At 40.5% G+C, this 12,034-nt stretch overlaps 1 protein-coding gene across 1 annotated transcript; it reads right to left on the bottom strand.

Annotated features, from left to right (window-relative positions):
• Positions 1–7,661: 7,661 nt before the first annotated feature.
• LOC119902082 (complement C1q-like protein 2) lies at positions 7,662–11,165 on the bottom strand. Its single transcript, XM_038718008.1, has 2 exons — positions 10,161–11,165; positions 7,662–9,414 (listed from the first exon to the last, which is right to left on the bottom strand). The coding sequence occupies exons 1-2, from the start codon at positions 10,758–10,760 to the stop codon at positions 9,235–9,237; spliced, it is 780 nt and encodes a 259-aa protein (XP_038573936.1). The 5' UTR covers positions 10,761–11,165; the 3' UTR covers positions 7,662–9,234.
• Between the last annotated feature and the right edge of the window lie 869 nt (positions 11,166–12,034).

A 12,034-nucleotide genomic window follows, 5' to 3' on the forward strand; every position in this document is an offset into this window, starting at 1 on the left:
CCCAAAAGAAGTAAAAACAACAGTTCAGGGGGGTCTTTCTTGCCTGTAATTGTAAATATCACAATATATTTCCCGTACTCATGCCTTATATTCAAGAATCTTGAAATACAATTTCAGACAACCCTAAAATGGACAGTGCAATTTTCCAACATTGACGTTAGTTGAACATCTTGTCCGTCCACATCACTGGCAGAGGCGGCTGCTCCAGTCCAGTCCACTAGTGGTATTGCCGATACCGACAACTATACCAATACTTTTTACATATTTTATTTCTAGTTTAATGTGACCTCCCCCCTCCCGTTTCTGTATTTATGAGAGAAATAAGGAGTAGGCTGTAGCCTTACCAATTCAAAATAATAGCTGCATAATGACAAGACATCAAACTACTGTCATATTCTTTAATTATAATCAAAATATCCTGCTCAGAACTGCCGCTTCATAACATCATCCTATTATTGTGATAGACTTAATCTCAGATGTTTAGCGAAGTTTGCGGTGTTGCCAAAGTATTTCACTGTCTTTGCACACACATCGCACAGAGCAACATTATTACCTTCACAGCTAAAACACAGCCAGACGTGAGTGTTTTTTTTTTTTAACCTTTATTATGGATATCTATGGTTTTTACAGTCAATCAGAGTCAGTATTCCTAATCGCGGGAAATGTAAAGGGCTGCAGCGGCTCACTTCAAAGAAGCTCCGTCACAGAGCCATAGCGCAAGCATGCTTTGACAGGCGGAAGGAAAAGTAGTTCCTATCAATGTAGTTTAATTAGACCATCCTGATGACAGTACTTATGATAAAACACACACTCACTCCAAATGGCTGAGTTTAGATATCGATCCTTTTATATGAGTATCGATCCTAGAAGCAGGAAACGTTGGTATCAGAAATATCGATACTTTAGGATCGATCCGCACATCACTACAGTCAACCACACGCTGGTGGAGACGCTGCAAGTGAATGTCAGTAGTTAGCCGTCTAGCTGCTTTAATACACTTAACTTTCCTACCTTCAGAGTTTCATAATTAGCATTTAGTTTACTTAAAATGAACTATCTGATGTTAGCTAGACGAGAGCCCACCCTGTCATTTCATCACTATGTACAAATGTTATGTAATTGTCAGCTAACACATGGTGCTTAGGCAGTGAACAGTGAAATTGGGGATTAGTTATTGTAGAGATACATTTTTACATCAATATAGTGTTTATTATTTCATATGAAGTATTTTGTGAGTCCTTTCACAATAAACATATTTGTTTTAAATCTGGAATTCCCAAAAATTCCCATTTCCCCAACAACAGTGTCTGACTACTGCTTTATTGGACGCAGATTACATAATTCACAGTCAACATGAGCAAGAGGAAACTTGAAACTTGAAACTTGACGAGGATGATAAGAATTAGGAATTAGAGATGATAGTGCACACTGTATTTTATGAAAGTGTCTTTGGTTGCCAGTGGCCTACATCTGCCAGGCTATCATTGGAATGATATTGTGAAATCTGACCGCGTCATATGGCATTTAAAAGTAAGATTTAAAAGAATTGTTTTACGTTTTGGGAAATGCTTTTCTGCAGAGAGTAACACGAGAAGACCAATCTCATGTATGTATGCTAATTATGAAGCTAGCGTCAACAGACGGTTAGCTTAGTTAAGCATAAAGCAGGAAGAAACAGCTAGTTTTGGTTGTTTTCTGTTTGTGTTTGGATTAAACAAAATGTTTATTCGTGAGCTTAGAAGTTTTGGCTGACTGTTAAAACTTTAGAAAGAGCCAGGCTAGCTGTTTGTCCCTGGAAGTTTTTATGCTAAGCAAAGTTAACCATAGTGGTTCTAGCTTCATATAGTGTACAGATAAGAGAGTTGTAACAATCTTCTCATCTAACATTTAGCAAGAAAGAGAATAATGGTATTCCTTTATAATTAGAGGGTTTGGAAAAGGTTTGTCCTTCTGCAATTTTTCAGCAAATTTATACAGTAAGTTTTCATAGAGGTGTATTACAGATACCAATAAAAGATTCAATTTCAGATACAATTACAACACTAAGTTTGAAATTAGACAGTGGTTGTAGTGTTGCAGTGGTAACCTCATGAGTGTGATACTTCAGATTAGTAGTCTTCAGAAATTTCAAACGGTACAATCCCAAGTAACTGAGTTCAGGTCCTTAATATCACTTACAGAGAAGATTCCTTACCCTGCTTCAGGGTGAAAATGTATAAAGAATTAATTGTCATTATGGAATGTGATGCTCCTCTCTGTCTCATTTTGGCCCAGACGTCAGAGCTTCAGCTAATGATTATTTTCATTATCAATGATTCTGCTGGTTATTTTCTTGATAAGTTTCTCTGTTGGTTGGTCTAAAAAATATCAGGAAATAAGAAAAATGAACAAATTCCCATTACAATTTCAAAATAATTTATTAAAATTTCTTGTTTTTTCCAACCAACACTGAAAAATCCAAATGTATTTAGTTTATTATCATATTATCAGGACAAAGACACAAGCAAATATCCACATTTGAGGACAAAAACAAGCAAAGAGATGTTTTGCATTTTGTTTTGCATAAAAAATTACTTCAACGATCGATTGCTTATTAAAATTGTTGCATTCCTAGCGTAGCTCTTCGAGTGATGTTAAAATGATTCAAAGAGCAGCTTCAATGAAAATCACCGACTGCCAGTGCAGCCTTTAAGGTTTTTGTCCTTTCAAGAGTTTCAGCAACAACAATGAGCTGTGGCACTATAGATATCCAAGAGTGACAATCCAGTGCATTTTTATGACTCTCAAGACAGTGATACAATCTCTGGAAATCCCACATGCAAGTGGTGCAGGTGACTGTCAATGAAAAGAGGTAAAGAACAAAAAGTACATAAGGCCACTGACATGCATGCACGAGAATGGATAAACACGTGTATCACAATGTTGTGTGCAGCATTTGACAAAGGAAATGTTCATGGACCTGGAAAGTTATTGTCTTTGCAAAAGCACCCACAGCATTATATTATTTGCCAAATAAGCTTAACCCGTTTAAACCTCCAGGGAGTGCATTTGTTTTCTTCATTTGTCTTTTTTGTATTATTTTATTTACTTCTATGAGAAAAAAACATGCCCAGTCTTCTTTTTTATCCCCTCACTGTTTCCCTCTCTTCTCTCCGTTTCACTTCTATTTCCCTCGTTTGGCCGATTAAACCACAAAAGATATGTCATTTTCAAATTGCAGACTGACAGATGAAGTGAGTCAGCGTTTGGCTGAATCATTATCCAGCATATGAATCGTAATACTGAGCTTCCACTGAGGGAAAATATGTACGCGTCTCAATGTCAGTTTTTGCGTTTGCTTATTGTTAACGTTCACTTTGGAGACCTTTGGGACATATAGACGGCTGGCCTTGCTGTCTGGACCTGTTAAAAAGAAACAAATCTGCAGTATGCAGTACCTCCAGAAATCCAGAGATCCTTAACTTAAGTAAAAATAATATTACCACAATTAAAAAAAAATACTCATTGAAAACCTCAAAACAAAACATTCAAAACTTAAGTAAAATAAAAAATGTTATCAGCTAAATATGCTAAAAGAATCCAAAGTAGAAATATTCATTGTGCAGAATGGCCTCCTGTTAGTTAATTCTAACCACTTTAGAAACGGCTTTTTGGTCTGTAACATCAAATCATATTATATGAACTGATCAGAAGTTTTGGCAGATTATGCAACCGGACAGAGACTGAACAGAACAAGCAAACATTTAAACACCAGGTAACGGGCAGGGTGGGATCAAGACCAGGTGGAGCACGTGAGGAGATCAGACAGAACACAGACACAGGCAACCCCCACATATGAAAACTAAACAGAAAAGGAAACAGGCAGACTGAACACAATTCAAGAAAAAATCAGGACTTAAAACCAGGACTGAAACACAGAACAGACCAAGCAGACCTTTCTTTTGTTTTTCAGTGAGGATACTCCTCACTCTAAAGCTATGTGGCTTGTGAGCACACCAGCTTGTATAATAAAACTTATACAACAGACAAAATAAGAAGACAAGCAGATGGTTTTTAGGTGTCAGTTATAGTGGAAATTCTCTGATTTTGATTTCACCCTCTCTGCGGGTCCCTTCAGATCTCCCTCTTTATATTTTGTTCATGCCGCTGGCATTTGCATTTAAGGCATGAACATGCATCATCGCGGGGAGGAAATCAGCAGAGGGAAAGAATGAGGAGAGGTTTTAAAAATGTCCCGATTATTGGCTGCCTGTGCAGAGAGCTTGTCGGCTGCAATTTTTCACGTCGACTCGGCAATCAGGCACTTGCAGAACTCGACTGAGGCTGACTGCTCTTTACTGCTGGAGACATGCGTTTGGGCTGCAGGCTGGTATGTTTTGGCACTGTAAACTCTATTACTGAATTAGATTCTCATAGTTAAATGTACTGGCTTATACAACAGGCAAAACACACACACACACACACACACACACACACACACACACACACACACACACACACACAAAACCTCCAGAGCAACACATGCTATCATTACTCCAATAAGATGCCTGTTGCTCAGCTGGCTGTCAAGCTGTATTCCCTTAAACACAATATGTGTGTGTGTGTGTGTGTGTGTGTCTGTGAGGCCTTGTCCCACTTATCTCATCCATCAGAGAATTTCACTACCCCGTCTGTCACTCAGCAATCCCTCACTGTCACACAGACTAGGGGGATGGAGCAGCCTGATCATCTATCGTGCTGTTATGTGTGTGTGTGTGTGTGTGTGTGACTGTGAGTGAGAGCATCCGTCTGGCGGCATGTGACACCTACCACTGTTGATGTCTCAGTTGGTGTCAGCAGCTCCACTTTTCATCCTAAATGTGTCTGCAGTAGGGGCTGAGAGCCTTTTCAAGACCACCATGATTAGATCTTTTAACAGTTTAAAAGGCCTCTGCTGGGGACATCATCACCACAATTCACATTCTTAGACCCCACTGAGCCATTCACATCACAGGCAGAAAGTGATTCAAGCTTGGTTATAGTCTAATAACACATAAGACCTAAATGACCTCAACAAAACAATGTCCAACCTTGGTCGTCTTTAAGGTTTCTGAGGGGATCATTTGTTCGTCTTTTGCTCATGTAAACCAGTGATGAAACGTCTTCTTCACCCACCGATCATCTGAACTTTTATGATGGGAGTTTTTAGGGCGACTAGGAAATCTTTCCAATATTTTATTGGTCAGACAGGGAATGCCCATCTCCATCTTGATAAAGGTTTGTGGACTGTGAGTGAAAACGCCTGGGACTGACTGGCGAAAGGCTTCATCAACATTTTTTATGATTTATTTCTATCGTTGCAAAAATTAAATGAACTGGAGACCATCTTGCAATGGGATCACACCACCGCGACGCCTGTCAAAATGAGATTTAGTAGTCATTACTAAATTGTTACATGAGTACTCAGTATCTACTCATGGGTCGAACCACGGCAAGTTTTGTGACTGCATCTTGCAACGTTGTGACAGTGTGTCAAGACAGGCAAACAAAAAAAGCCGCTTGTGTTGTAGTTCCTGCTACAGTAGATGTCTCCAGGAACACATTTTGAATGTGAAAGCAATACCAGCCACACTGTCGCGGCTGGGAAAAATCCACACCATCTGCCTCGGGCTGCACATTTGTGGTGCTGTGTTAACTCTGCACCATCCAGACAACAACATGTTTTCCTGAAGAAGCCGATTGTTTATTTTTTGTGCTCTTGTCGTCATGCCTCACTGTGACTGGCTCAGCTGTGTCAGAGCGATGAGACCAGTATTGGCTGAGATTATATTTAGTAATCTCCACAACCCCCGATCCTTCACCCAGCCCTTTTGCACTTAGCGCTACTGCACGTACATGACCAAAATAGCAGGTGGAGATGCCCACACAGCCGCGATTAATATGACCCTGCATGTCCTACATACTTCCCATTGTTATTTTAACCCTACACATTTTATCAATGATTTTATTCTGAAAACTAATATGTGATTTTTAATTTTTGAAAAATACAACAACAATCTAATAAATACTAACTGGCTGAAATTAAACAGGGAGGGAATTCTGCTGCTTGTAGATAAGGTGCATCATAAAAAATATGTTGTAAGGACAATTTAGTCTTACATTGACACTTGTAGACCATTAGGATGCATGGGAGGTGATTGAAAGCAAAGTCAATGACAGCTTTATTCTTGCGGGTTGCTTTCCTGATGAAAAAGTGGTGTAAGTTCCTATCAAATGTTCAAATCAAAGACTAATAGTAGGCTAATGACCATTTCCAGTTCGCTGTTTCCATATATACGCACATAAACAGTACCATTTGTGTCATAATATAGTTTTTTCTTCTTTAAGCAGCTCAAGAATAGCACAGTCCCCTCAGAGGAGGACAGTGTTAGTTTGCAGAGTGCAAGAAAATAAGCCAACACCTTAATAGAGGTTTATCTAACCAGACATGCTAATATTTGTTTTCCATGATTTCCATTTAAATTGACAGGAGTGGCGTGTAAACAGCTGCTTTGTGTGTGTTCCTGGGGGGATGGGATAATAAAAAAGCAAAAACAAACACACACAAAACAGCCATGATCTTAATGAAGGCTTACAGCTATATTTGTCTGGTAAGCATTTGCAAATCTCAGTACAAGTTAATCAAAAGTGAAACACAGGGGCCGGTAGCCACCAGTTTCAGTTTTATATCTGAGAATATCTGAAGAGACGCATGATGTTATTTATGTTTCCTCGCCATGCCTCTTACTATAGGAGTCACCCAGGCTGCATTTGGGCATTTTGAGTGGGTCTGGTCTTTATTGACAGTAGGCAATCTTGCTGTCCTTCAAAATAAAAGCATTTACAGTACAGTGATGTTGCATGTTGCAAATCTTTCTTTTGTAAAATGTTACATAGTCTTGAATTTAGTATTATAGAGCAGTTCCATGTTATAACTGAGCACTATAGGGCTGCAACTAACAATTATTAGCCTGCTGATTACATTCTCAGTTAATTCATTTATTATTTAGTCTATGAAATGTCATAAATGACTGGAAAAAACACCCCTCACAATATCTTAAGGTATCTAGGTGACATCTTCAATTTGCATGAATTTACTCTGGACACTCACCAGTCGAATAAACAACATGTGACATTCCTTCACAATACATAATAAAAATGTGAAGATCTTAGTGCAGCCTTTTTTTAATAAATAGAGTTATAGCTGTTTGCAGTGCAACACAGCCCCAACTGAGAGCAGAATGGTGTTTCTAGGCTCACTGACTAAAAATGTCTGCAAGCTAAAGTGGAGCAAAGGACATTCAGAGAGGCACCTGGAACCTGCGAGCTGGAGTGCAGGACACACTGTGCACTCTCTAACCGGAGTCTGTAGGCTACAAGGCAATGCAACACATTCAGACAGGAAGCCTGTGGAACAAAATATGAACAGACAAATTTCAGGCAGATTGCTTACAGAAACAACAAGATTGGGGCATCTTCATTTGCCAGCGAAAACTTGCTCATGGCTCGGCAGCAGCATCTTCAGAGTAAATTTCTCCTCGTGCCCTGGTGTAAGGGCATGTGTATCTGGGTGAATGTAATACGGCGTCATTGCGTTCACTTGGATTCACTTGGTCAGAGATTTTCACACAGAGCAAACTTTTTGTCAAACAATATTTATTTATTGTATATATGAGAACAAAATATAATTCAATATTAATGCAAGACATCCATTTGTATCCTTCATGTGTGGTTATTTTGTGAAACACTGAACACTGCTCAAAGCACCACAATTTGGCTTGCTATTGCAATCAAACTGGCCTGTACTAGGTTAGATCTTTTTTGCATCCTATCTAATACATTTAGAATGTGAAGTCAGTTTGGGCGCAATTTACACTGACCTCACCAGACCATTTCAACTGTCCAAAACAGGCTTGTCCAGTTAAGCTTTGTGACAGGCGAATCATGGGGAGAAAGATGTACTGAATACTGATGATGCGCTTGCTTTTCAGTAACAAAAATAAATAAAACTGGGATAAAAACGGGCTTTTAAAACAGTAAGTACTATTATGTGGCTATAAGTGTCAATATTTTGGTACGTCATCAGTACGTCCTTGCCAAATATCTTGTAGAAGCTTGATGAAGTAGTGGCTACACGCTGAGCTACTATAGCTGGCAAGCTAACCACTAATATGCTAGCCTTAGCCTGTCACAATAGCTCTCCGAGCTTCTCTGTGCTGTACGGTTTACTCCCCCTGGCATTTTGTTCTTGGGATTGTGCATCATTTCATTCAATACGTGGAACGGATTAAAGCTCTTCAAGCTAGCAAGCTTTCTAACTGACACTTACAAGCTTTTTAGCTTAGTCACTAAAGGGACAGTAAGTTTACAGTTTATTCAAAAGATGTATCTGTACATTGATTCCATAACTGTCTGCAAACCATGTCTCTTTTGTGGAGCAGTTTACACTCCGACAGAGGAGGCTAGAGTAAAACTGGACGGTGCAACACAGCTAATAAGCAACTGTCCTTGGCTTCCTCCATTTTGGACTTGCTTTCCCCTCAAACTGGTTTACTATTGGTCAATGGCGGAAAGTTGTGTGTGAAAGTTCACTAAAGTTAAACCCGACATGAAAAATGTGCGCGTATTTCCCCCTCTCAAAAGAATTCACTGATCATGGTGATTCAGCTTTGATGAATTGATTGGATTGTGTCTTTTAAAATGGTGGTGTGACCAGGCCTTAAGTCCAAACACTGCTCAAAACTGCTCATCTGACGTTCATTTTATTCCTTGATTTCAATGGACTTCCTCCATCCTTTGAGCCTGTAACATTACACACCATTAATACACAGTGCTTCATAAGAGCCTGTAAGCATTTCACCAAAAGCTTTTTAGAAATGAATTAACCTTAATTCAAAGGAACTTATGAAACATTATCACTTCCGAGCATTTACGGGGTGTTATGTTTGTGATCTATCTTTCTGATACTAAGTAGAAGTAAGATATATAGGCTACTCTGATGACAGTAGAATAGTTGAACTTAAGTTAAATTAAATAGCCTATACAAAAAGGTATTTCACTGAATAAACAGAACATATAGTTGCAGATAAGCCCGCATTGTGGCACCTATCTTCAAAAGAGGAGAAATATATAATTTGACCAATACTTTAATACTTTTTTAACAGTTTTCAGTGATGATTAGGCCTACTGTCCATGGACCTGCTGTGTGCTGTGTGTTTAGTCGGGGTATAAGATGAAGCCGGAGAAGGTGCTGTACTTGTTGTTGTTGCCGCCATGAGCTTTGCCGCCGTCCAGTTTGACGTAGATCTCGTCTCCGGAGTCCAAATGCAGCACGGCACTGTTGCTGGCGTAGTCGTAGTTCTGGTCTGCATCCTGAGCTATGGCACTGGCCCGTACCTGGGGGGGGAAGGGCATGAGACTTCCTGTAAGCATTAGTATATGATACGATAGTATACAGAATAGAAATAGAAACTGAGCAGACAAAAGTTCATGTATGCCTCAGAGGGATGGTGAAACAGCAGTGGTGCATCCTTTAAAATGGCATTTGGCAAAATTGGGTAAATTAGAGGTACAAGTCACTATAAAAGTCACCTTTATAGAGTAGTAAAAAATAAAAATATGAAGTACAGTTTGACCCAGATGCTCATTGGAGTTTGAATATTATCCCCTTTCAGACTGATAAAGACTCATACCTGACCCTTCATCGAGCTGGAGCTGTTAATGTCTGAGAGGAAACACTCATCCAAAAAGGATAAATTTACACTTAAGCATCAATGCCAAACAGAGCATGCATCACTGAATTTGACCAAACATTTCATTGATGTTACCTTGAAATCATTACATTTGAATAATAAAAATATGCAGTTATATAACTGCTGTTAAGGAGAATAGAAGATCAGTTTTGACCATAAAAGGCATCTTCTGATAACTCTATTATCCTCTATAGAAAATTATAATATTTTATTTTTCAAATGCTAGGCTACTTAGTTGTCATCTTGTTCCAAATTTATACCACCATTGTCGGGATTTTTTTTCTTGTTTTCACTGCATCCCTCCAGATGTTTCCACAAACTCTTTTGGGTTTGGGTTCAAACTACACCATGGTCGTCATTATTTTGCCTGTTCAGCTAGGATAATATTACCTGTCCATTTTTGCACAGGTCGGCCCACATGCTGGTTCCGTCTCCTCCGCGCATCAGCACATGGTAAGTGAAGAAGTAGATCCCGGACACATGGCAGGTGAACTTCCCGGTGCTCGCGTCGTAGTGGTTCCCCAAGTTTGTAATCACGTCGTCAAACTTTAACACCTCATAACCCTCGTGTGGGTTCTTCAGACCGACGTAAAACGCGATCCTGAAACTGTTGGCCGTGGAGTTCGCACCCTCTGTGTCGCCGTCCTCTGCTCCCGCAGCTCCGGCTAACGCGGGGATTGAGAGTTTGCCGTCGCCGCGATCTCCCGCTGGTCCCCTCGGACCCGGGGGTCCTGGCTCTCCCGGCGGACCCCTTGGTCCCGGTTTACCCGGTCGCCCCGGCTCCCCGCGGCTCCCTTGCGCCATTGGCGGCTGCGGAGCGACACTATTCACGTTCTGGATCACCTCCATGGCGGTGGCGCCTCCCGGTTTTGGAGTGTATGGGTCGCAAACCATCCGACAGGTGCCCATCATCTCGTAGTAATGAGCGGAGGTGTCAGGTGTGCGGAGGAGCAGCAGCGGGACAGCAACGGCCAGAGCCAACAAAACCATCGCGACGGCGGTCACTAAGACCACCAACCACTTCCTCCGCGTGGTACGGGGACCAAAGGACGATAGAAAACCCGTTGAGCCGCTCCGGGGGGGAATTGTGACAGAGGACGGAGGGGCAAAAAGAGAACAGAATAAGTTAATTAAGTACGCATCCCTCGGTCCAGCTGTGTTTTAATAGGTGGCTTCGAACCCGTGGGCAGCGGCGGTGACCGGGGAGCGGGTGCGCGTCTTGCCTGGATGGATGGCGAACAACTGCGTCCAGCTGCAGCCAGCTGTCAATGTCAGTGAGGCTAAGACCGGAAGAGACGAGAAATGACCTTCAAATTAAAACTGTAGCCTAGGAATGGGTTGGCTTACAAATATAGAAAAGTCCTGTAGTTTCTTTGTAAATTAACATTTTACATAGGTTACAGAACATTATGCAGTAGTGCAATATGATGCATTCTGAATGCAACACTGACCGGGGCCACTCTGGATTGGAGACTTGACTATTAAACACAAAAACAGATTGTCAACAAGAATTTTATTTTTAAATGCATGACAGGAAGTCCTCTTTTTTGGTCTGGCTGACTTGACAAGAGGACCAACAGCCGGTGCGTAAAGTTCAAGTCTGCGCAACTGTTATTCAAAATGGCACTAATTAGGCTATTTAGTATGATTCAGAGAACACTCAATATGTGGGATACATTTAGATATCTTATATATTGGCTATCTTAATCTTATACTTGAATGTGTCTGTCCATGCACATAGCCTATAGGCCTAAAATGCCAAACGATTGCATATTTATTTTCATAAATCTCAACGGTACAGAGCTGTTTATGTAAATTCTAATATGCGGAATACATTACAGCCCAAAATGACCACACAGTTTATTCATCCATGCTCCTCTGGAAATAAAGGTTTCTGAAACAGATCATTCTTCTTTAGGCTAGCTTAGGGGTTGCCCATCAAATATTAATCTTTTTGGACATCATGCCATCCAGCAACACTCTTTATCCTGTGAGTTTTGGTGAATGGAGATTGTCCATCATAATAGCATAGACTAGACTCCCCAAATCGCTGAATTAAAATCATTTGTATTTTCCACATGAATAAATTTACTGTGACAAAATTAAGGCTAAAGTCACGTTTACGGCAGCAGCTGAGTAGGCTGCACAGCCAGATATTTGACTCAGACCATGAGGGGTCTTTTCAAAGTCAGAACCAGTGGCTGGGGGCAGGTTCATTATGGTGACATCAAATGACCAACGGCATTGGTCACTAACACACACAC

Source organism: Micropterus salmoides, unplaced genomic scaffold (assembly GCF_014851395.1).
Source record: "Micropterus salmoides isolate LMB-PRFRI ecotype aquatic unplaced genomic scaffold, ASM1485139v1 Ms_hic_scaffold_1, whole genome shotgun sequence".
In the NCBI taxonomy this organism is placed as follows: Eukaryota; Metazoa; Chordata; class Actinopteri; order Centrarchiformes; family Centrarchidae; genus Micropterus; species Micropterus salmoides.

Excerpts from the sequence above, each read along its gene's own strand:
- LOC119902082 (XM_038718008.1), bottom strand. The coding sequence starts at position 10,760 with ATGGTTTTGTTGGCTCTGGCCGTTGCTGTCCCGCTGCTGCTCCTCCGC. Across the intron at positions 9,415-10,160 it reads ACCTGTGCAAAAATGGACAG|GTACGGGCCAGTGCCATAGC; the intron begins GTAATATTATCC and ends TTCCCCCCCCAG.